A 21,980-nucleotide genomic window follows, 5' to 3' on the forward strand; every position below is an offset into this window, starting at 1 on the left:
TGTAATACTGGCATTTAAAATTCTTATTTAACCTTCCTCCCTTCATCTTCCTCACCCTTTTTACAGTGGAAGAAAGGCTGTTAAAATGATTGTAAATTAATAATTGGAACATCCTGCCCCTTCTTGTCCCCACTCCCTCCCCCAAGTTCCTTTTTCCTCTTCTCCAATCCTAGTTGTCTACCTTCTTTTCTTCCTTACTTCCTTCTTTTATTCCTCCCCATCCTACTTCCTTTAAAAAAAAAAGTCAGAAGATCAAAGCTGGTTTGTTTGGGAAATGGACTGATCGAAAGAAAACTTGCCAAAGTGGAAAGGTGGCTTTTAGCATTCTGTGTTTCCAAATAATGAATTTGACCACCAGGTTGGGTTATTAAAGCTTTTGGTATAATTTTAAATTAAATTTATAAATGACATTGTCTTGTTACAAGCCACCTTACGCAACCGCGCTGCAGGGGTGAGGAGTGGGGAGAAACCAGAATGCTTCTGAAACTCCCACCTGTTGCTCTGAGCCCCACGCGCATGCTAATGCGTGGAGTGTATGCGCAGCGTAGCTGTCTGTTTGCTTCATCCAGGGAGGGAGAAGGCTTTTCAGCACCATCTAATGTTAAAAGGCACTAGTTTTAAGTGCGTAGCCCATAAATTCTGCTGACACTTTGGATTAACCTTATGTAGGTTTCCAGCTAATGAATTGTAATTTATTTCAATCTTAGCTGATAAATCTAATTGGTAATTTATAGAACAAATATTTGATAAGCTCCTATTAATTGTCACCCCACCAAGCGGACAGCTAACATGAATTGCACTTCACTGCAGCTTTAGAGATCGGTTTAGGCTGAGACATTGCGCCTGCCTTAGGTTGCTGACTTCTTTATTTCAGAGCTCTGGAGACACCTAGTTTGAAAAATGTTATTCTGTTTTTGTGAGAACTTAGTGAACAAGAAAATACTCTTGAGTGAAATGCAATGTATTTCTTTTGTAATCAGTGCATTTGAAAATTCAAGCCAGCATATTCCTAGTCAATGGAAGCAAAATTAAGTTGTCTTTGTAGAAAACGAAGAGCCTTTCTTCCAGCAAAAATCCCTGCTGTATGCAATAGCCCTGATTAACCCTCTCCCTTCTGCATGTTTCCCATGTTACAGACTTGAGACTATCCTCATTCCCATATGTAATAGACATCCAAAGAATTTCAATTGCTTTGTTGAACTTTTACTAATGATCTTGTTTTTATTTTCTCTCTTGTTTTTGGTTTTTCACCATTGATATTGTATTTAGAAGGTTTCAGGTGGGTGAAACCTCCTATTCCATGCGTAAGGTGCCTCGCTGAAGGGAGCTCGAGGCCTGGATCTAGGGCAGACACACACCTCCTCCTCTTCCAGCAAGGAACGCACCGAAAAGTCACATGATGAGAAATATGGTAACGGGTTTGTAACTGCCACAGCAAAACAATTTGCCTCCATGCCTGAATCTTCTGTCTTGTGGCTTCAGAAACAGCTTAAAATAATTTTATTTACAAGCAAGTTATGTAAGAGAATGTTTTATACTATAGCCACAATTCTATCAAAGATAAGTATAAGTTAATTGATATTAAAAATTATTAGAAATAATTTACTAGTAAAAGCTTCTAACTCTTCTTGTTGTTCATTTTTTTTCCTTTTTTCTTCTTTGTTTGGATTGCAGCATTCTGCTCTTCTGATGATGCGCTGTGACCCTGCAGTAGCGCAAAGGCTGCGCAGCGTTAATGCGCCATGCGTGCGAATGAGCCCCTGTGAACGGTTGACTAGATGAGTAATCTGATTGACTGGCTCCCTCAGTTCTATTCTGTAGCCTTTTTGGATAAAATTGGGTTTTAACATACCTCGAGTCCAACTAATCTCATTAAACAAATATTCTCTATGGGCCTGTCTAGTAGATTAATGGATCTGGTTGGCCGTTTGCTGCGTCTAGGGGTGTTCTTTGTAGCGCAGCAGTTCGCAGCGATTGCGCAGCGCGATGCTGTTAGGTTGCGCAAGCGATGTTTGCGCTCGCATTACAGGGACCTCAACCTAGGTGCAATCCTGTCATATGAGGTTTCAGCTTCAGTCCCCTTTGGGAGACAGGGGCGTTGCGAGGATGTAACTTATAGCCTGGCTTTATAAAGATATCTGACTTGGCAGAAAAACATTTCTCTTTTCAGTAGCATAGTTTTGATGATAGGAACATTATTGTTTAGAGCAGCTTTCCCAAAATGTGTTTCATAGTATTCTAATAAAAGGCCCAGTGAAAGAAGAGTTCCATGGTCAACTAAGTTCAGAGAACCTTGTATATACTATTAAAGGCTTAGAGGAGTCCCCTAGTAGAGAAACCTGTTTTCTGTTTTCCTAATTTATTTGACCATGAAATCCTTTTTTCCAGTGAAACCTCTTAACCCCTCATAGAACACACTTTGGGAAACTGGGGGAGGGTGGGAGGGGGTGGGAAAACTTGGCCTTAAGTGATGCCCTCTAGATATCACTTGAAAACATAGCAAGAGCGCTTAAGTGTTCAGATAAGAGAAGTCCAGCACAGAGTCGTATGGCAACTGACTTCCCAGATAAGTCCCAGTGTAAGGGTTGGTCATTGGTTGGCAGAACTGAACATGGTGGTTTGCACTTGGGTTCTGGTGGCGCAGGCGCAGGAGCAGCCAGCTGTGGCAGCGCATTAGTTTTGGCGCAAGCGAGCCTATGCTGCAGGGTCACTTTTGGCTGGTCAGAGAAGGAATAATGATATCACCTTCTTCCCCCCTCCCCCAATCTTTTTTTTTTTTCCCTTTTACAAATTTTCCCCTTTCCCTTTACCTCCTTCCCTTCCCATCTTCTTTCATTAACCCCTCCTAAGGCATGTTATTTGAAAGCAATTGAGACGCAACCGAACTTTGCAGTAGCTTGGAGTAATCTTGGCTGTGTTTTCAATGCACAAGGGGAGATTTGGCTTGCAATTCATCACTTTGAAAAGGTTGGTCATTAAATTAATAGTGGTATTTATGAAGTGCTTATGTGTGCAGGGTGTTTTTCCCAGAGCTAAATAAGAGGCCTTTATTTAACCAGTCACATAATATCTTTGTTTCTCTGACAGTATTGTAGCATTTGCTTGATGGTATATGAGAGGATGGTTTCCAATTTTGCGTTGAAAATGTACTTTAGTAATTAAAAATCCTCTTTTGAAACAGGCAGCTTTACTGTAAAGAAGCAGGGCTTCTCAGTGAAAAGGCTGATTCCAGATCTGGGGCAGGAAATGTGCAAAATTAGTCTGGAGTGCCTTATACTGGAAAGCAAGGAAACTTTGATATATTACTTTGCTTGTGTCAAAAGGACTCAGGAGGCAACCAGAACAGGCTCCCACTGGCTAAAGATGGGACTTGGGCATCAGTAGGAATAATAACTGAAATATATTGAAACTTACGAAACACGTTTAAATCCATGAGTTCATAATTATACTAAGAAGAAATTCATTGGTCACCTTTGGAAAATAAACTTCTCGACTCATTTTGAAAACTGGTTAAAAGGGGAAGAGTAAAGCATTTGTCCCCTCTCCTGGACCTCAGGGTAACCTGATAGTCGATAGGGAGAGTTTCTCTTTATAGAGGTATTTCAGATAATAAATGAAGAAGGAAGGATACAATCAGAGTATCACCATTAATAGATTTAGGCATTTATCAGTGGCAAAAAAGAGACACAACCAGACATGTTATGTATCTTGTGATATGGAAGTAAACAGTTCCACCAGCGAACTAGCCTTGCAAAAAGAGAAGAGAACCCAAATCTGATTACATTTGTAGTTCTAACTACCAATGTGGAAATTGGTAGGAAGTACATGGGACAGGGAAACGTTAAAGTACACCATAGGGATGCAATCAGCAAAGTCCAAACTATGGGAAGCTGTATAGGACAATGGTCTGATTTCTTCAACAAATTACAGGAATAAAAATGAAGATTTAAATTAAGCCTTTAATTTAAAAGGTTAAAAGAAACTCACAAAGGCATGTTGACAAGTTGTATGAGTCTTATTTAAATCCTGAATCAAAGTTAATCAGAAGTTGGACCACTGAATGGATACTTGATATTAAGGAATTGCTGTCAGTTATTTTACGTGTGATACTGGTATTGTGGTTATGTTGGGAGGAAAAAGTATTCCTGTCTTGTGCCTGAGATACATTTCGAAATATCTTCGGATGGATTAATATGTCTGGGATTAGCTTCAAAATGACCTGGAAAGAGGGGGCGTTAGGTTGGAATATAGATTAAATAAAATTAAGCATGATTTGTTAATTGTCGAAGCTGGATGGTGGAGACCTGGGAGTTTGTTATATTCCTCTCATGTATATGTTTGAAATTTTCTGTAACGAAAAGTGAAGTTTTTGAGGTGGACATCTGTCACTGTAGAAAACACAAGTGCATCATGTTGTCTTTACTACAAGAGTTGCCATCTAAGTGAAGAGGAGTGTTTTTTATGAATCTTTAATTCAGTTACTCATTACCTTTATCTTTTCAGTATTTCAATTAAGGTTTGCATGTATTACACTATAGGAGTACCCCACCTCTTTTGCTCAGTGGTTCTTTACCTTGGTTGTACATGAGGAGCTTGTAAAAGATAGGGATATCCTGGCTCCATCTTCGGAGGATCTGATTTAACTGGCCTGTGATGGAGCCCAGGCACCTTTTAGAAGGTGAATTCTTAATATACTGCCGGGGTTGAGAATCACTGCTTTAGCTACATCTGACCATATTTTAAGACAACTTCAGAACTATTTGGATAAAACCATTTAATGTTAGTATCTCCTTAAAGTAATGTGTCTCACTGAGTATACAGCTCTAATTACATATCTTACTGAAGTCATCCTGTGTATACAGTTGTAGTTACTGAGGTATGTATTTTCTGTATCAGTTAGAGCTTGCTGCTTCTCCCTGCCGTTAGTTTTTAGAAGAGTTAGGCTGATTAATTGTGAATACAGTAGTGCCAACCATTAGAAGTATTCAGCTCAATAAAATTGGAGCAGACCCAATCTAAAATTTTTCCCTTCAGGACACATTTTGCTCTTATATTATGCGAGAAGTTATTTTGATAACGTTGAGATTTGTGAATAATGAGTGGGTACTAAAATAATTGGGTTTTAAAAATGAAAGAAATAAGATTTAATTATACTAGAAAATGTAATCAGAGGTCTAAAATTATCTCAGAATAAAAAATTATAGTTGGGAGCTTAATCTGAAATCTTAACTTGCTCTGAGTAACTGTCTTCTGATTTTTTAGGCTGTCACCCTTGACCCGAATTTTCTGGATGCTTATATTAATTTAGGAAATGTCTTGAAAGAGGCACGGATTTTTGACAGGTGAGAGAATGTTATATTTGATACATTTTCTCGAGTCTTTGTTGTGTCAACACTTGAGAGTTTGGACTGAAACTGTGACAGTGTCCCTTGAAATACATTTCCCTTTTCTAGTATGTTGCTTTTCCCTGATCATGTCTGCTGTTTTACCTTTTATTTACCTGACTTTTCATTGTTGACTTTCCACAGAGCCGTTATCCTTCTCACTAGGAGTTTAGTTGAAATTTCCTTTCTTTTGTAAGACTGTTGAAATGGTTATCTTTAGACTAAATTATTCCTTTTATCTGATTCAGAAAGCTACGTAGATCCTGACTTTTTGTTGTTGTCAAAGGAATGCCTATTTCTTGTGTGGGAATACAATATTTGTCAGTGTGAAAATACATTTTATAAAGGTGCAGTTTTGATTTGAGGTTAATTATACTGTAGGATGCATTAATTCTAACAAAGCATCCATTAAAAGTTAGTTTCATTGTGTGTCTTTTTTTTTGTTTCCAGAGCTGTGGCAGCTTACCTTCGGGCCCTAAGCTTGAGTCCAAATCATGCAGTCGTGCATGGCAACCTGGCTTGTGTATACTATGAGCAAGGCCTGATAGATCTGGCAATAGACACCTACAGGCGAGCTATTGAATTGCAACCACATTTTCCTGATGCTTACTGCAACCTAGCCAATGCTCTCAAAGAGAAGGGCAGTGTAAGGATTTTTGTTCAGTCTATTTCTTTGTTACTTGGTAGGATTAAAAAAGTCTTTTTACATATTATTATTAAATATTGAGGTGGTAAATTATTTTACTTTGGAGTTTGGTTGAGAGGAAGAATAGCAAAAATAATGTTTTCTGGAATGTTACCAGTGTTGAACAACAAAATTCAGCCGAGTAAATTTGAAGATCTAATTGACTTTTATTAAACGATTTATGAATCAGGCAGCACCCCATCTAGCAAGCAGAAGGGAGCTCAGAGGGGTTGTACCAAATGGAAGGTTTTTACAGGAAGAAGGGTGGAGCAAGGGAGCTATTAGCAAATGAAAAGAAAGGATTATTTTTAGGCCTGGACATCTTTTTTAGAGGGAAAGGAAGGCAAGGGTTTTATGTGTAGCTTGCCTCTTCTTCCTCTGGGTGATTGAGAAGGGCCTGTGAGACAGATTACCTCATTGGTGCTGACCAGAAAATTCCAGACTGGTTGATTAAGATTTACATTTCTGGGAAAGGTTGAAACTGCAATTAGATTAGGTATGAAATCTAGATTTGGTATTATGGGCTTTAGCGTGAGTGACGCCATTTTGGCCTTTTGGTTTTCTCTTTAACATCAGCCATTAGGCTTAATTAAACAATTGTTAGAATAATATCAGCGGTAGCTCTTTGATTCCTCCGATAGGTTTTGAATAGTTTGTTTTGTTTTCTAGGTTGCCGAAGCGGAAGATTGTTACAATACAGCTCTCCGGCTGTGTCCCACTCATGCAGACTCTCTGAATAACCTAGCCAATATCAAACGAGAACAGGGAAACATTGAAGAGGCAGTTCGCTTGTATCGTAAAGCATTAGAAGTATGTTGAGGGTGGTGTGGCTGGGTATTTTGTGTATGTGATAGTAGAGGGAAGGCAGTCAAGTTTGCCATGTCGTCCACCTCTTGTAAAAATAGAGAGTGGTTGAATCTTGAACCAGTAATTGACTGCCTAAGGTATGAGTGAGGTCCTGTGTGACATTCAAGAAAATCTCTCCATTGAGTTTATTATTTTATGGGTAGATAAGATCTGCACACAAAAATTAAACAGTCAGCTACAGCTTAAGAGAAATTACCAGTAAGACCAGTAAGTATATAATTTCAGTGCCTGATAGCTGTAATGGTGGTGGTTGGTGGGTGTGGCAGGAATTTAGAAGAGAGAGATTTCAGAAGAGATGCTGGAGTAATCAGCATAAACTAAGATGAAGGGAGGTCTATCTCATTATGTTTTGAAACAAGAGGTATAAAGTAAAGGAGGAGGTCAAATTTGAACTACCCAGCTTTGAAGAATGAGTAGACTTAGAGAAGGTGGAGAGAAGTATAGGAATATAAAAGTACTTGACCAAAGTTATTGTGGTAAGTTATCACTGCTGTTGAGTAGTTTTTTTAAACCTCAGGTGTCATCTGACTCTTTATAGGTCTTTCCGGAGTTTGCTGCTGCCCATTCGAATTTAGCAAGTGTATTGCAGCAGCAGGGAAAACTGCAGGAAGCTCTGATGCATTATAAGGAGGCTATTCGGTGAGAGGCTCACAGCCTTGTTTTTTTCTTTTTCTTTGAAATTTTAAAATATTTGATGTTTGGCACATTTGGCATGTGCTAAAATGACTTGTTAATAACAACAGACTAAATTAACATTACAGAGGGTGAGAGGGTTTTGTATTAGATAAATAAAACCGTTGTCCTCTCCTTTAGAATCAGTCCTACCTTTGCTGATGCCTACTCTAATATGGGAAACACTTTAAAGGAGATGCAGGATGTGCAGGGAGCCTTGCAGTGTTATACTCGTGCCATTCAGATAAACCCTGCGTTTGCAGATGCCCACAGCAATCTGGCTTCCATTCACAAGGTACTACTGTTTATTATGATGTGTGCATCTTAGCACCTAATGTTTAATTGCAGGAAAATTTTTAATCATCTCACTTTATTTTTTCCAGGATTCAGGGAATATTCCAGAAGCAATAGCTTCTTACCGCACTGCTCTGAAACTTAAACCTGATTTTCCTGATGCTTATTGTAACTTGGCTCATTGCCTGCAGGTAAAGAATAACAGGCTAATAGTTGGCTTTCAGTGTTGTAATCACTTTTTAATAGTTACGTGCTGTATTAATCCAAGCCTAGCTGGAGACAGTGTTTTTTAATAGGTTATCTGACATTACTTTTGGCCAAAGACACATAAAATGTTAAATCCTGGAATAGGGTTTTTCAGATAATAACTTCTTTTTGCCTCCTCTAGATTGTCTGTGATTGGACAGACTATGATGAGCGAATGAAGAAGTTGGTCAGTATTGTGGCTGACCAGTTAGAGAAGAACAGGTTGCCTTCGGTGCATCCTCATCATAGTATGCTATATCCTCTTTCTCATGGATTCAGGAAGGCTATTGCTGAGAGGCATGGGAACCTCTGCTTGGATAAGGTGTGATTCTTTTGTTTTAATCTTTTTATTGTAAAGTAAAACAGAGAAGAATACATGAGTCAAATGTATGGCTTAATGAGTTATCAGAAGGTAAACACCACCCAAGTTGAGAAATGAATCTTTATCGGCCACCCCGGAAACCCATTCCGTTGTGTCCTGTCTTCAGTCAGAACCGCCTTCATCCCATAAGGTGGAATCTTAACTGATATACTAACAATAGACTGATGGTGTTTTCCTTTAATTTGAAAACCATAATGTTTAATAAAGTGGTATTTTATACTCACCTTGGAGAATTAGAGCTTGATCAAAGCTTGGAATTTGCTTGGCAGCATAGGTTGGATGGAGTGCTAGGTGTAATTCTGATTTTTAAAAATGCTTCCCTACAGAATTTTCTAAAATGCAGTGTTTGTCGTGCTCTGTCCACACTGCCTCCTTTGTACAAGTTTTAGATTTGCTCGTCTATGTCATTAGGCCCCAGGAGCAGGTCGAAATATGAAGCGTATTATAGACTGCTAAGGTTGCATTGAACTGGTGATCTGAATTAAAGTATTCTGGGCAAACCATTTTCAACAGGTGTGAGGTAGAGGTTTGGTATTGTTTTTAGTCAGTTTTCCTAGATGCAAATTTACGGATAGACTGAACTTTACTAACAAGCATTGGATTCCATTGGTAGATTAATGTCCTTCATAAACCACCATATGAACATCCAAAAGACTTGAAGCTCAGTGACGGTCGACTGCGTGTAGGCTATGTGAGTTCTGACTTTGGGAATCATCCTACTTCTCACCTTATGCAGTCTATTCCAGGCATGCACAATCCTGATAAATTTGAGGTAAGACTAGTGTTTCCCTGTAGTCATTGTTTGTTTATGGGGAAAAAAAAAACCCATGGTGGTGGCTTTATTGTCGCCATTAGATGTTAAACCTAGTGTCTTTTTGGAAAGATTTGAGCCGAAGTTGTTAAATATACTGTATGCTGCCTTTCAGGTGTTCTGTTATGCCCTGAGCCCAGATGATGGCACTAACTTCCGAGTAAAGGTGATGGCAGAAGCTAATCATTTCATTGATCTTTCTCAGGTGGGTGAAATTCTTGAACTTGCAACTTTTTATTTTGAGAAAAGAGTGAATAAAACTATTGGCATATAGCTAGTATTTTTCATGACAGGTATTAAACATCCACTACAGATAGGCAATAGCTTTGATCTTATTTCCTTGGTCGTTTACATTTATAATTGGCATGGATTTTGCTGAGGTTGCAAATGAAATAGAAATGTGGTATATATGTGTTTGGACGTAAAACTTTTTCGGGGATTGAGCCAGCACTTGCGACAGTAGACACTTAATATTAACTGAATAAGTTGAACAAAATGGTGGCGTGGAAGAAGGAGAGGTCAGTTAAAGAAAATAGGTGGACTATGGTTCATCTATTTTTGTGGGCCTTTGCCTTTGGTTATCTTTATACTTGCTCTATTGCTATTTCCTCTAGGGGTGTACATTTTATGATAAATGAAGATTGGAACCTGTAGGGGAATTAATTTGCTGAGGGTGTAGACTTTGAGTTTTTTCTTTATAGGCTCTATTGGCCACTTTGGTGACTAATAGATTTATGCAGTATATAGTATATCTAGTAATTCCTATATGAATCATTGAAGTCCTAGCAGAAGGGTTGTGAGACTCTTGTCATTGAAAAAATAATATACGTACCAACCTCTTTGCAGTATAGCTGTTGCTTCGGAAGTATACCTGACCATTTTTGATGTCGGGTTGGACTGTATGACTAAGAAGCATACTGCCCTCCACCTCTGAGACTTTCAGGGGCTCAGAGTTTAGCCAGGCCTTCTAAGTTTGACCACAATCTAGTTTGCCAGTACTTTTCACCCACCATTTGCCCTCATGTATACTCTGTACCAAATAGATGTGATCTACTCACCCTTTTGTAAACCCACCATGCATTTTACTCTGGTTCTTTATTCATACTGTTCTCTACCAAGATTGTATTCTGTCCAACTCCCTTAGACCCCTATCCATCTTTGAAGGCCCATTTCAAATAACCAGTTCCTCTATGAAGCCTTGTTATTCATACATTCAATCTAGAAGTAAACTCTCCTTTCTCTTTATTCTGTTTCTGTAATGTTTTGGGCCCATATTTTTACCTTGCATTGATGTAATTTGTGTTCTTACCACTTTTGCATCTGGGAATCTGAATTCCATTTAATGTCATTAAAGCTAATTGAATCAGTCTGTGGTTCTACATAGTGCGTTCTTATTGTTTTATTCCATAGATTCCATGCAATGGAAAAGCAGCTGATCGCATCCACCAGGATGGTATACACATCCTTGTAAATATGAATGGTTATACCAAGGGTGCCCGAAATGAACTCTTTGCTCTCAGGCCAGCTCCTATTCAGGTAAAGGAATTAATGATTGCTTATAATGTGTATTGGGCTAAAAAGACAGTGATGTGTTTTTTTTCCCTTTGGTTACCTGACATTTGAAACCATAGGGCAGATGTGCCTGACTTAAGGAAAAAACGAAAGTGTAGTACTTGAGATGTACAGGGACAAAAAATTTTGAGTGTGGACACAATGCCCACAGGTACATGTTTATGGAGACATGCAATTCAGAGTTGGGTATAAACAGTTGTTCTATCTTGTAAATTGCAGGAACATTTTAGCACTTAGAAGGTTAGTCTAAAATACTACTTGATTGTTCTTGGCTAAAGAAGTCAGCCCTCCTTGTTTGTTTGTTTACTTATTTAATTTTGGACCCGTTTGATGAAAGTTCTTAGTTTTTGGTCTGGCTTGACTTTTTTTCTTTTAGGCAATGTGGCTGGGATACCCTGGGACTAGTGGTGCGCTTTTCATGGATTATATCATCACTGATCAGGAAACTTCACCAGCTGAAGTTGCTGAGCAGTATTCTGAGAAACTGGCTTATATGCCCCATACTTTCTTTATTGGTGATCATGCTAATATGTTCCCTCACCTGAAGGTAGGTAGAAAAAGAGTGCTATGGGGGCATTGCAAAGAACTATAGTCATTTATTTCCTTGCTGGTGTCCCTATGCATCCTGAAAGACATGTATGAAACTTTTTTCCATTAGAAAAAAGCAGTCATCGATTTTAAGTCCAATGGGCACATTTATGACAATCGGATTGTTCTGAATGGCATCGACCTCAAAGCATTTCTTGATAGTCTGCCAGATGTGAAAATTGTCAAGGTCAGAACCTGGTCAATATTGTCATTGAAATAAAGTTATCCGCATTTGGGATCCTTTTCCTAATGATGCATTTTGTGTTATTTTTTTTTAAAGATGAAATGTCCTGATGGAGGAGACAATGCAGATAGCAGTAATACAGCTCTTAATATGCCTGTCATTCCTATGAATACTATTGCAGAAGCAGTCATTGAAATGATTAACAGAGGACAAATTCAGATAACAATTAATGGGTTCAGTATTAGCAACGGACTGGCGACTACCCAGGTGAGAAGAGAATAATAGAGCGTAACATGTACCACCATGTATGCATTCATTTCCTTTAGATCTCATAATAACCCTAGGAGGTAAGCATCATTATCCTTGTTTTATAGATGAGGAAATGAATTCAGTGGAAATTGGCATCGTGTGATTTTTAAAAGTCTCCTGGATTCAGCCAGCGGGTTGTTTACCGAGTCTTCTGTGTTAATATCTTGTTACTCCCTGCCTGTGGCTTTACTCTGGTCAATGCTGAACTATCTGTAGGCATCATACAGTTTCTTGCTTCTGTAATTCATCCTTTCCCTGGTTAAATCTTGTTCATCTTTAAGACTTTCCGTTCAGATAGCTCCTCCAGGAATCCATTCCTATCCTTATCCCTAACCTGTCCTTCCCTGCTTTATTGGTACCTGTCTTCTCTGCTTCTGTAATATTTGGGGTATATCTTTGCATCCAGCACAACGTGTTATAATTCCCTGGGTTTGTATTCTCCACTGAATTGAATTACTTTAGGGCCCGTATCTTAGCCATAGTGATGTAGTATGTACGCAATAAATATATATCAGATACTTGTAAGTGAATATGTAGCTCTGTGAAGAGATGATAAGGCAAGGATCTCTGGCCTCCTAGGAGTTAACACTTGTAGTGGTATAACAGTTTATACCAAGAGTGCTCGAAATGAACTCTGCTCTTCAGGCCTGCTCCTGTTCAGGTAAAAGAATTAATAATAATCGCTTATAATGTATGTTGGGCTAAAAAGACAGTGATGTGTTTTTTTCCCCTCTGGTTAACTGGCATTTGAAACAATAGGGCAGGCATGCTTAAGAAAAAAAATAGTATAGTTCTTGAAATGCACAGGGACAAAGAATTTTGAGTGTAGAACACAATGCCCATATGTACCCAATGTCCATACACACCTGGAATAGTTACGTAACAATGTAAGGCAGTACTCAGATGTGTGGGAATTGCAAGATAAGACTATAGTTGTGTACATAGATGCCCAGAAATAGTGATGATCAGTGTGAGGAGAGACAGTCTTAGTAGAGATCGTTTGGAATAGTGATTTAAGTTTAGCCTTGAAGGTGGGTGTGATTGGGAAAGGACATTTTATTCATGAAGAAAAGAGTGAGCGAAAGCTTGCTGTTGGATTAATAGCGTTTTTTTTTTTGTTTTTAAAGATTTTATTTTTCCTTTTTCTCCCAAAGTCCCCCGGTACAAAGTTGTGAATTTTTAGTTGTGGGTCCTTCTAGTTGTGGCATGTGGGATGCCGCCTCAGTGTGACTGTGATTAGCGGCGCCATGTCGGCGCCCAGGATTCGAACCGGTGAAACCCTGGGCCGCTGAAGCGGAGTGCATGAACTTAACCACTCGGCCATGGGGCCGGCCCCCTGGATTAATAGGGTTTTGAAGGGAACTTTTTGGTTAGAGTGAGAAGTTTCATAGTACAATCCTCCCCAAATTAAGATAATCCTGTAAGTTTTTCCTTTTTAAGTTTAATATGTCATGAATATTTTCTCCTATTATAGTTCAGTGACCTTTTAATGGTTATACCATTTCGCATCTTAAATATTCTTTATTGGGGCTGGCCCTGTGGCCGATTAGTTAAGTTCGTGCGCTCCGCTGCAGGTGGCCCAGTGTTTCGTTGGTTCCAATCCTGGGCACGGACATGGCACTGCTCATAAGGCCACGCTGAGGCGGCGTGCCACATGCCGCAACTAGAACGACCCACAACGAAGAATATGCAACTATGTACTGGGGGGCTTTGGGGAGAAAAAGGAAAAAAAAAATCTTTAAAAAAAAAGATTCTTTATTGATTAAAAAATATTATACTACATTGACTTTAAATGTAATCATCATATTCTTGTTCTTGTTCAGATCAACAATAAGGCTGCCACTGGAGAGGAGGTTCCCCGCACCATTATCGTAACTACACGTTCTCAGTATGGGTTACCAGAAGATGCCATTGTGTACTGTAACTTCAATCAGTTATATAAAATCGATCCTTCTACTTTACAGATGTGGGCAAATGTGAGTATGTGTAGATTCATTGTTAATGTCTAGAGACCAGTAAAGATTCTGTATATAGGCCATCTTGCTGAGGCTGCCCCCTACCCCCATTCAGGAGCTGTTTTGCTCATTTCTAATCTTCAAGAGTTGTAGATTTTTCAGCCATTTTTGATTTCTTCTTCCAGTGTCTAAGTATCACATTATGAACCTATTTAATTTATGTATTCAAAACCAGGGATCAGCAAACTTTTTCTTAAAGGGGCCAGATGGTAAATATTTTTGGTTTTGCAGTCTGTACACTGTCACATTTACTCAACTCTGCCATTGTAGCAGGAAAACACTATAAACATTATGTAAATGAATAAGGGTAAGTGTATTCCAATAAAATTTTATTTACAAAAACAGGCAATATGCCAGGTTTGGCTCACAGGCTATAGTTTGCCAACTCATGGTCTAAACTGATAGCAGAAAGTGTTATGTACATCCACCCATGTTTAAAATTCTTGCAATATTGTAGAGTTATAACTAATAAGGAATTGATTTATGCCATTACCTCTCAGTCAGTTCATCAGAGCAGTTTGCATAAGTAGGACCTCTGAAGGTTCTAAACTTTGCTATCCATCACTGGCTCTTATTTCCCTAGAGCTAAAATGGAGATAATTCTTGGTTGGTTTTTTTTTCTGATTAATATGTTTTTTTTAAAGGAGGGGGAGGGTGGAGGAGAAGAGGAAGCAGATGAGTATAGGTTTACTATCCCTTAATCTTCACTTCCCAATGTTCAAAAAACCCCCAAACCAAAAGATTTTTTTGTAAGTTTGTGGCAAATTTATTTGGCAGCAAAACTACCTGAACTGATGTTAGGCTATTTGTGGTCTTTTATTTATTCCATTTAGTATGAACTCTTACATCTCGCTGCACAGGTACTAATGTGTTTGTTTATAGGGAGTTGCTGCTGAGGGTGTTATGTAATATGTATGCACAGTACTACTTTTCTAAAATCTGAAATATTCGTCTGTTCTCGTGTCTTTCAGAGACAGGATGGTGAACTTATGTGGTACATTGAGTAGAAGCAGATCTAAATTGGGTTGGCAAACTATGGCCTGTGGAACAAATACAGCCCATTGCCTGCTTTTGTAAATAAAATTTTATTGACAAAGCCACGCCTACTTGTTTACATATTGTCTGTGACTGCTTTCCAGTGACAAGGGCAGAATTGAGCAGTTACGACAGAGTCCATGTGGCCACAAAGCCAAAGATATTTGCTGTCTGGTCCTTTACAGACAACGTCTGCTGACACTTGATCTAGATTAGGCGAGTCTGAGCTAACTCTATTTGTTGTGTCATGGTGGGGGATTTAAAATTTGAAATGGAAAATTCCTATCTTATCGGCAAAAAACACTGCCAGTATCAATTCCCATAGGACATAACCGCCTCAGATTTTGCCAATTAGTAACTTGTTTTGTGTCTTCTTACATCAGTCTCCTCTTTCTTTGAACTCTCTTTGGGGACAGCTTTGCAGAACAGGAACCTATAATTCAGTTGCTCTCATTCGTCTATGTGAAGGAAAGGCTTAAGTTCACAGTAGGCTGCTATCTGGTGGAAGACTACAGTGTGGTAGAATTATTAGAGATGTATAGGAGCCTTTCTTGAGAAGGGCAGAGCTGCGATTAATAATTCTTATTTTCCCTATTTTAGATTCTGAAGCGTGTTCCCAATAGTGTGCTGTGGCTGTTGCGTTTTCCAGCAGTAGGAGAACCTAATATTCAACAGTATGCACAAAACATGGGCCTTCCCCAGAACCGTATCATTTTTTCACCTGTTGCTCCTAAAGAGGAACATGTCAGGAGAGGCCAGCTGGCTGACGTCTGCCTGGACACACCACTTTGTAATGGGCACACCACGGGGATGGATGTCCTCTGGGCAGGGACACCTATGGTGACTATGCCAGGTGAGTTCCTGATAAATCGTTGGAATCTTCCTTGTTCTTTTTAAAATCGTTTAGAGGAGACACCCTCCCCCGTGATGAGAAATCATGTATACTAGAAGCAACATGTAGGGCAAGATGGTAGAAAATGAGACTTGTTCAAGTCTGAGCACTTGGCTTCATTCTCCTCATCTGCATTGTGTGGATACTTAACATAACATTAATAACCATGTGCTATTTGCGTTCTCAGATGTGCAAATGTTATCTTTCTTATTACAGGAGAGACCCTCGCTTCTCGAGTTGCAGCTTCCCAGCTCACTTGTTTAGGTTGTCTTGAGCTTATTGCTAAAAATAGACAAGAATATGAAGACATAGCTGTGAAACTGGGAACTGATCTAGAATAGTAAGTAAACTTTTCCATGAACAAATTGCAGTTGTCCCTCAGTATCCATGAGGGATTGTTGGTTCTAAGCCCCTCAACAGATAGCAAAATCTGTGGATGCTCGGGTCCCTTAGTCAGCCCTCCCTATCCACAGGTTCTACATCCACAGATACGGAGGATTGACTGTATATGGTAAAGTGAAGGAAATAAGGAAAATTTACAGAGAATATAAGTGATATAAAATAGAATCATAAAATAAGACTATAAAATAGGTGAATTAGTTGTATGATCTCTGGATAGGAGAAGAACTTTCTAAACTTTCATAAATGATCAATAGGTTTACTATGTAAGGAGTAAATGGCTGAATAAAAGTAAGCCAAGAAAATGAAAAGGCAAACAAGGGGGGAAAAAAATCTTTGTTTCTTATGTCGAATATTAATAGCCAGGCTATACTTAAGAAGTATAAAGGCTGAAAAAATTTACGTTTTAAATCCTTAATAGGAAAGTAAACAAGGAAATAACCAGACAGCTTTCTGAAGTAGAATTATAAACAGTTAACATGAAAAAAGTTTCAACCTCTGTAGTAGAAATGTAAATTAAGATAACACTGGGGTATACCCGTTATTTGCCTATAAAATAAGAGATTTTTAATATAGCAGTGATGAGGGAGCATTGAGGCACTGGCCTTTTCATTTATTGGTACAACACTTCATCAAAGTTTTGAGAGCCTTAAAAGGCCAGACCTTTGACCCTAATAGTGCCACATCTTCACTGTAGCATAAGGAAAAAAAGCAAACATAAAAGCCCCAAAACGAATGGGAGTTAGAGGAGTGATGCGTAGATAAATGATGCTTTATCCATAGTTTTTATGAAATAGTGAAATAATGTTTCTGTCTTAATTGCGGTTTTTTCTTTGGGTATTATGGGTGGTTTTTTTTCTTTTTGTTTTTCTCAGAAGTAGCATATTATATAGAAGTTTAAAGAAACACCCACTTTGAGTCAGACTGCCTGGGTTTGAATCCAGGATCTCCCACTTAAAAGCTTTGTGACTTTGGGCAAGTTAGTGTCTGTGTGCCTTGAGTTTTCCATCTGCAAAATGAGGATGAAGGATAGTACCTACCTTGCCGAGATGTTGTAAGAATTGAAAAAAAGGTGTTCCATGTAAAGCACTTATAATGGTTCTTAGTACATAGTAAGCATTCAACAGATATGAAGCATTTATTTATTATTTTCAAAATTTTCTCCAGGGAGCATCATATACATCTAAGAAAAATGAGTGAAAATTTTGAGCCCAGGCATTAAAAAAATTAAGATTCATGTCCATCATCCCAGAGAGAACTACAGTAAATAATTTAGTGTATTTTTTTTTTTTTTACTTTTTGGAACTTAGTTGATTTCACATACTACTTTTCCCCAACATTTTGTTATGAAAATTTTCAATTTTATAATAAGCACTTCTATACCTACCACCTAGATTCTACCACTAACATTTTACTATACTTGCTTTATCACGTATCTGTCCATCTATTTATTCCTCTATCCATCTAATAATCCATCTTATTTGATACATTTTCGAGTAAATTGCAGACATCAGTACTCTTCACCCTGAATACTTCAGAATGGACATCATTAGCTAGAGTTTAATATTTCTTTCTTTTTTATTTTAAGGCAGAAATTATATTCAGGGGAATACACAAATCTTGAGTGAGTTTTGAGAAATACCTTTATAACTCAAACCCCTAACAAGATAGAGAACATTACCATCACTCCAGAAAGTTCCTGCATGCCCTTTCTCAGTTGGTCTTCCTCACCAACCCTCAGAGATGACCACTGTTCTGATTTTTTTCCCCACCATAAATTACTTTTGCCTTTCTACAACCTTAGACAAATGGAACCATACAGTATGTGCGCTGAAGGCTTCTTTCTCTCAGCATAGTGTTTTGAGATTCATCCATGTTGATGGCTTGTATCAGTAGTTTATTCCTTTTTGTTGTTGAGTAGGATTTTGTTGTATGGATATACCACAGTTTAACCATTCTCCTATTGACATACAGAAGTTAAAAAAAGAGCACTGAAATATTTTTATTTGGAAAGTAGCGTTAATATGGTCATGTTTGGGTTGAGGCCAACAGATATGCATAGCCATTTTAGTAGTTCTGTTGCAATAAACATTAAAACAACTTCTTATTAAATTGCTTTTAAAAATGCACAGGAATGTTATAGCTTCTGGTTCTGAAGTAATAATTTTCTCCATATAAGAATAATTTCATGACAAATGCTATATTCAGAAGGGGAGAATAGAGAGAGAAATCTTTGCCCCTGTTTCCAGAAGAAGTGATTTTTCCCCCTGTTTCTGAACAGAGAAGTAGTCTTGGTGATGTTAGGAACACTTTTTTATATCTAAATAAGCAACTCAGTTCATGTATAAGTGGAAAATTATGTCACTAGACATTGAATTTCTTTTCCCATTGAGTGTTTTCCTATTTTATTAAAATGTTCATAGACTGAATATTTCACCTTCTGTTTGTGACTTGGCTCTTGTAAATGATGCTTTAATGAACATCTTTGCATGGCCAGGTGTATCTGCGTCTCTGATTATTTCTTTTGAATAGATTTAAAAGTGTTATTGATAGGTCACTGGGTTATGAACATCTAAGGTTATTAATACACACATTGCTAAATTTCTTACCAAAAGGATAAGCAGTTTACATTCTAACCAGTGGTACATAGGAATAGATGCATCATTGCCAATTCTTATTTTTATTTTAAAGGTAGAAATGAGATGAATTGGAGAAAGCATGGTGTCTCTTGGATATACTTGTTTAGGAAAGAACTAAAATTTTTCAGAGTATGTGGAGGTGAACTTGTTATAAGCATTAGCATTATGTTAGCTGTGACCCTTCCCTTTTTCAGCATTGAGGTAAGGGGGCAAATCAGAAGAGAAAATAGTGTCAACTTTGGTCACCATATATTTCACCACAAGGGTGACGAGGTATTTATGGGGGCTAGTTCTGAGTTTCTGCTCTGATTTGTAAACTTGGCTTTTTTTTTTTTTTTTAATTACCCAGCCTGAAGAAAATTCGTGGCAAAGTCTGGAAGCAGAGAATATCTAGCCCTCTGTTCAACACCAAACAATACACAATGGAACTAGAGCGGCTTTATCTACAGATGTGGGAGCATTACGCAGCTGGCAACAAACCTGATCACATGATTAAGCCTGTTGAAGTCACTGAGTCAGCCTAAATAAAGACTGTATGCACAGGAGAATTACCCCTATACCTGAGCCTCAACCTTCTGGGGGAAAGGGAACTAGATAACGTACTTTTTACTTACCTGTACAGTATCATGTTGCAGATGGGTGACAAATAACGATCATAGAATAGCACAGTCAGACTTGCTTCCTGCATGATAGGGAGAGACACAAGAGGTGGGAAACTGCTGTTCCACAAGGAATCTCCGTAGAATTTGGCAGCAACCAGGTGGTGCATAGGTCTGGAAGGTCTGATCTCCCTTGGTCTTCCATGGGATGGTTAGTGTGGAGGGGAGATAGAGATTGTCCAGCCGTTTTGTGATTCCATGGATTGATTGAGTCTTCTGAATTGAATCTTTTTCTTTATATTTTGGGTATTGGAGCTTTTAAAAATGTTTGGTTTCAGGTATTTTTATTCATGTGAAGTGTGTATGGTTCTCTTGAGATAAGGTTTTAAGCTGAAATGTTGCTCCTTGTTTTAGTTTTCTGAACTCCACAGGTTCCTGAGGACTTTGCTGGTGTAGTCTTTTTATAGGTTTTATAAACCACTTGAGCCTATATCAGTCGTTTTAGTGTCTGACCTAATGTTTGGAGCTATCAGTGCTTTGTTGGTTTAGGTGATGATTCAGTTTTTTTCTGGTCCATTTCCCATTTCCTTCTCTTCCCCTCCCCCCACTTTAAAATTTCTCCTGTAACTCAGCTAACAAAACCAAGTCTGATTCAAAACATCCCAGAGTGTTTCTGTTAAACACATCATCTGGTGCCAAATGAAAATTCTGAGGAGTGATTATTAATTATAAAGGGCACAGTTGTGGTACTGTCATTGATGATAATAATAGAGATTTTTTGGGCCTAGTTTTGACCTATTTCACCAGTGTTTTACCTTTGACTGCCCCTTTATGCTGCTTCCAAAAGTGATAGTGTGTGATAAGATTTTTACCTTCCTTTCTAAAGTTTGTTTTTTTTTTTAAGTGAGTCCTGTTCTTCCTATTTCTTTCAGCAGAAATGAAATCCCAGGTAAGTATAAGTATTCAAATATTTGATCCGTAAGTCACAGTTATCTCCAATACATTAAATAACTTTCGTCAAAAAACTTGTTATAGGTCAAAAGCTCTGAAGGACCAGCTATGTATATGAGTAATCACTTTTTAGCCCTCTAGGGTCTCATAGACTTACTGTCTTCTGGACTTGGTCTTGAAGTCTCTGTGGAGTCAGCCTCCGTAGTAGCGAACTGCACCGCTACTTGGTTTGGAGTCCAAATGAGACTTTAGCCCTCCTGGAGCTTGAGTTCTTAAAAACCATAGGAATAAAATTATGGATCTCAACAAAGGATTGAGGGCTTGAGGCTTAAACAAGCCAACATATGAATATATGTTTTGTCTTGCTGTGCTGCACTTAAGCTATCTAGTAACAGATAATCTGTGTCTGCTGGTAGTGTTCTAGATCATGTCTTTCCAAAGCGCTGAGGCAGTGCACCTGTTCTGTAGTTGCAGCTGATGTCTGAATGTATCCTAGCTGACAAATTATGAATAAGAACTTGAATTTCTGAGCGATTCTTACTGTTAACCAAAATCGGAGCAAGGAATCTCAAATGTAATTCTTAGTCAGAATTACATGTTAATGAACTGTGTACCTTTTAATAATGTAAATCAAGAAACATCAGTTTAGGAATTTCTTAATTTATTTTTTACCTGATTGAAATGTCAGTTTAAGGTTGCCAGCATGGTTGCAGATAAACTGATGTTTGAAATTCACCAAACTACATAATGTGGAATAGGATAATATACTTCCAGTGCCCTCAGGCTGTGGCCTTGCAGCCGTTTACATAGCACATCATTCCTCCTATAGGGATGGACTTTTCCTGGCACGAAAAGTAGCCGCTCTGGGTGAAGCTTTGCTTATTGTAACAGGCTTTCCAGGTAACATGTCTGTGGAAGACTTAATTCTGAATAGATATAGATATTGCTGGAAACGAATTGTTTTTTTCTATTATACTCTGCTTTATCAAAAAAGTAAAACATTTAAATTGTGCTACAGAAATCCAGATGTTGTCTTGCGATCTTTAAACAATAAATGAATGATTTGCCCTTAATATGGCTGATGTATTTTGTGTTCTGTTAAACTGAGTTTTGGACAGAATAGACTAATAGGCTCATCCAATGATGGAACCTACACTTGAAGGGCTCTGAGCAACAAAAGGACCAGATTTCCCTAGTGTAGCTATGATATTAAGAATTTTGTTGTCTCGGCCAAGTGTGGTAGAGGAATGAGGTTGCTGTATGATCCATTAAAACGACCAGAAAGCCTGTGGCTCCTTGCACAGCCGTTCATGCTTGTTCCTGACTGCTCTGGTTTCATTTGCTCTCGTAGTCTAATTCTTTATGTGGACTGTTCCTTCCTGCTCTGTACGGTGGTTGAACTCAGCTGCAGGTGTCAGGGAGGAGGATATCAGTGCATCAGGGACCAGAGCAGGCT

General features: G+C 38.4%; 1 protein-coding gene across 5 annotated transcripts in view; it reads left to right on the top strand.

Annotated features, from left to right (window-relative positions):
- The window catches only part of OGT (O-linked N-acetylglucosamine (GlcNAc) transferase), a 32,844-nt gene extending 11,247 nt beyond the window's left edge, over positions 1–21,597 (top strand). For all 5 annotated transcript variants that reach the window (XM_070604117.1, XM_070604115.1, XM_070604118.1 and 2 more), the window contains exons 5-22: positions 2,851–2,967; positions 5,263–5,342; positions 5,835–6,030; positions 6,739–6,879; positions 7,475–7,575; positions 7,750–7,903; positions 7,992–8,093; positions 8,291–8,470; positions 9,144–9,302; positions 9,457–9,546; positions 10,752–10,877; positions 11,290–11,460; positions 11,572–11,688; positions 11,782–11,952; positions 13,818–13,970; positions 15,645–15,897; positions 16,153–16,276; positions 19,324–21,597. In XM_070604117.1, coding sequence (XP_070460218.1) covers positions 2,851–2,967; positions 5,263–5,342; positions 5,835–6,030; positions 6,739–6,879; positions 7,475–7,575; positions 7,750–7,903; positions 7,992–8,093; positions 8,291–8,470; positions 9,144–9,302; positions 9,457–9,546; positions 10,752–10,877; positions 11,290–11,460; positions 11,572–11,688; positions 11,782–11,952; positions 13,818–13,970; positions 15,645–15,897; positions 16,153–16,276; positions 19,324–19,498 — 2,610 coding nt within the window. In that variant the 3' untranslated portion in view covers positions 19,499–21,597. The remainder of the gene's footprint in view (positions 1–2,850; positions 2,968–5,262; positions 5,343–5,834; positions 6,031–6,738; positions 6,880–7,474; positions 7,576–7,749; positions 7,904–7,991; positions 8,094–8,290; positions 8,471–9,143; positions 9,303–9,456; positions 9,547–10,751; positions 10,878–11,289; positions 11,461–11,571; positions 11,689–11,781; positions 11,953–13,817; positions 13,971–15,644; positions 15,898–16,152; positions 16,277–19,323) is intronic.
- Positions 21,598–21,980: the final 383 nt, after the last annotated feature.

The sequence above is a fragment of the Equus przewalskii genome, chromosome X (genome assembly GCF_037783145.1).
Source record: "Equus przewalskii isolate Varuska chromosome X, EquPr2, whole genome shotgun sequence".
Lineage (NCBI taxonomy): Eukaryota > Metazoa > Chordata > Mammalia > Perissodactyla > Equidae > Equus > Equus przewalskii.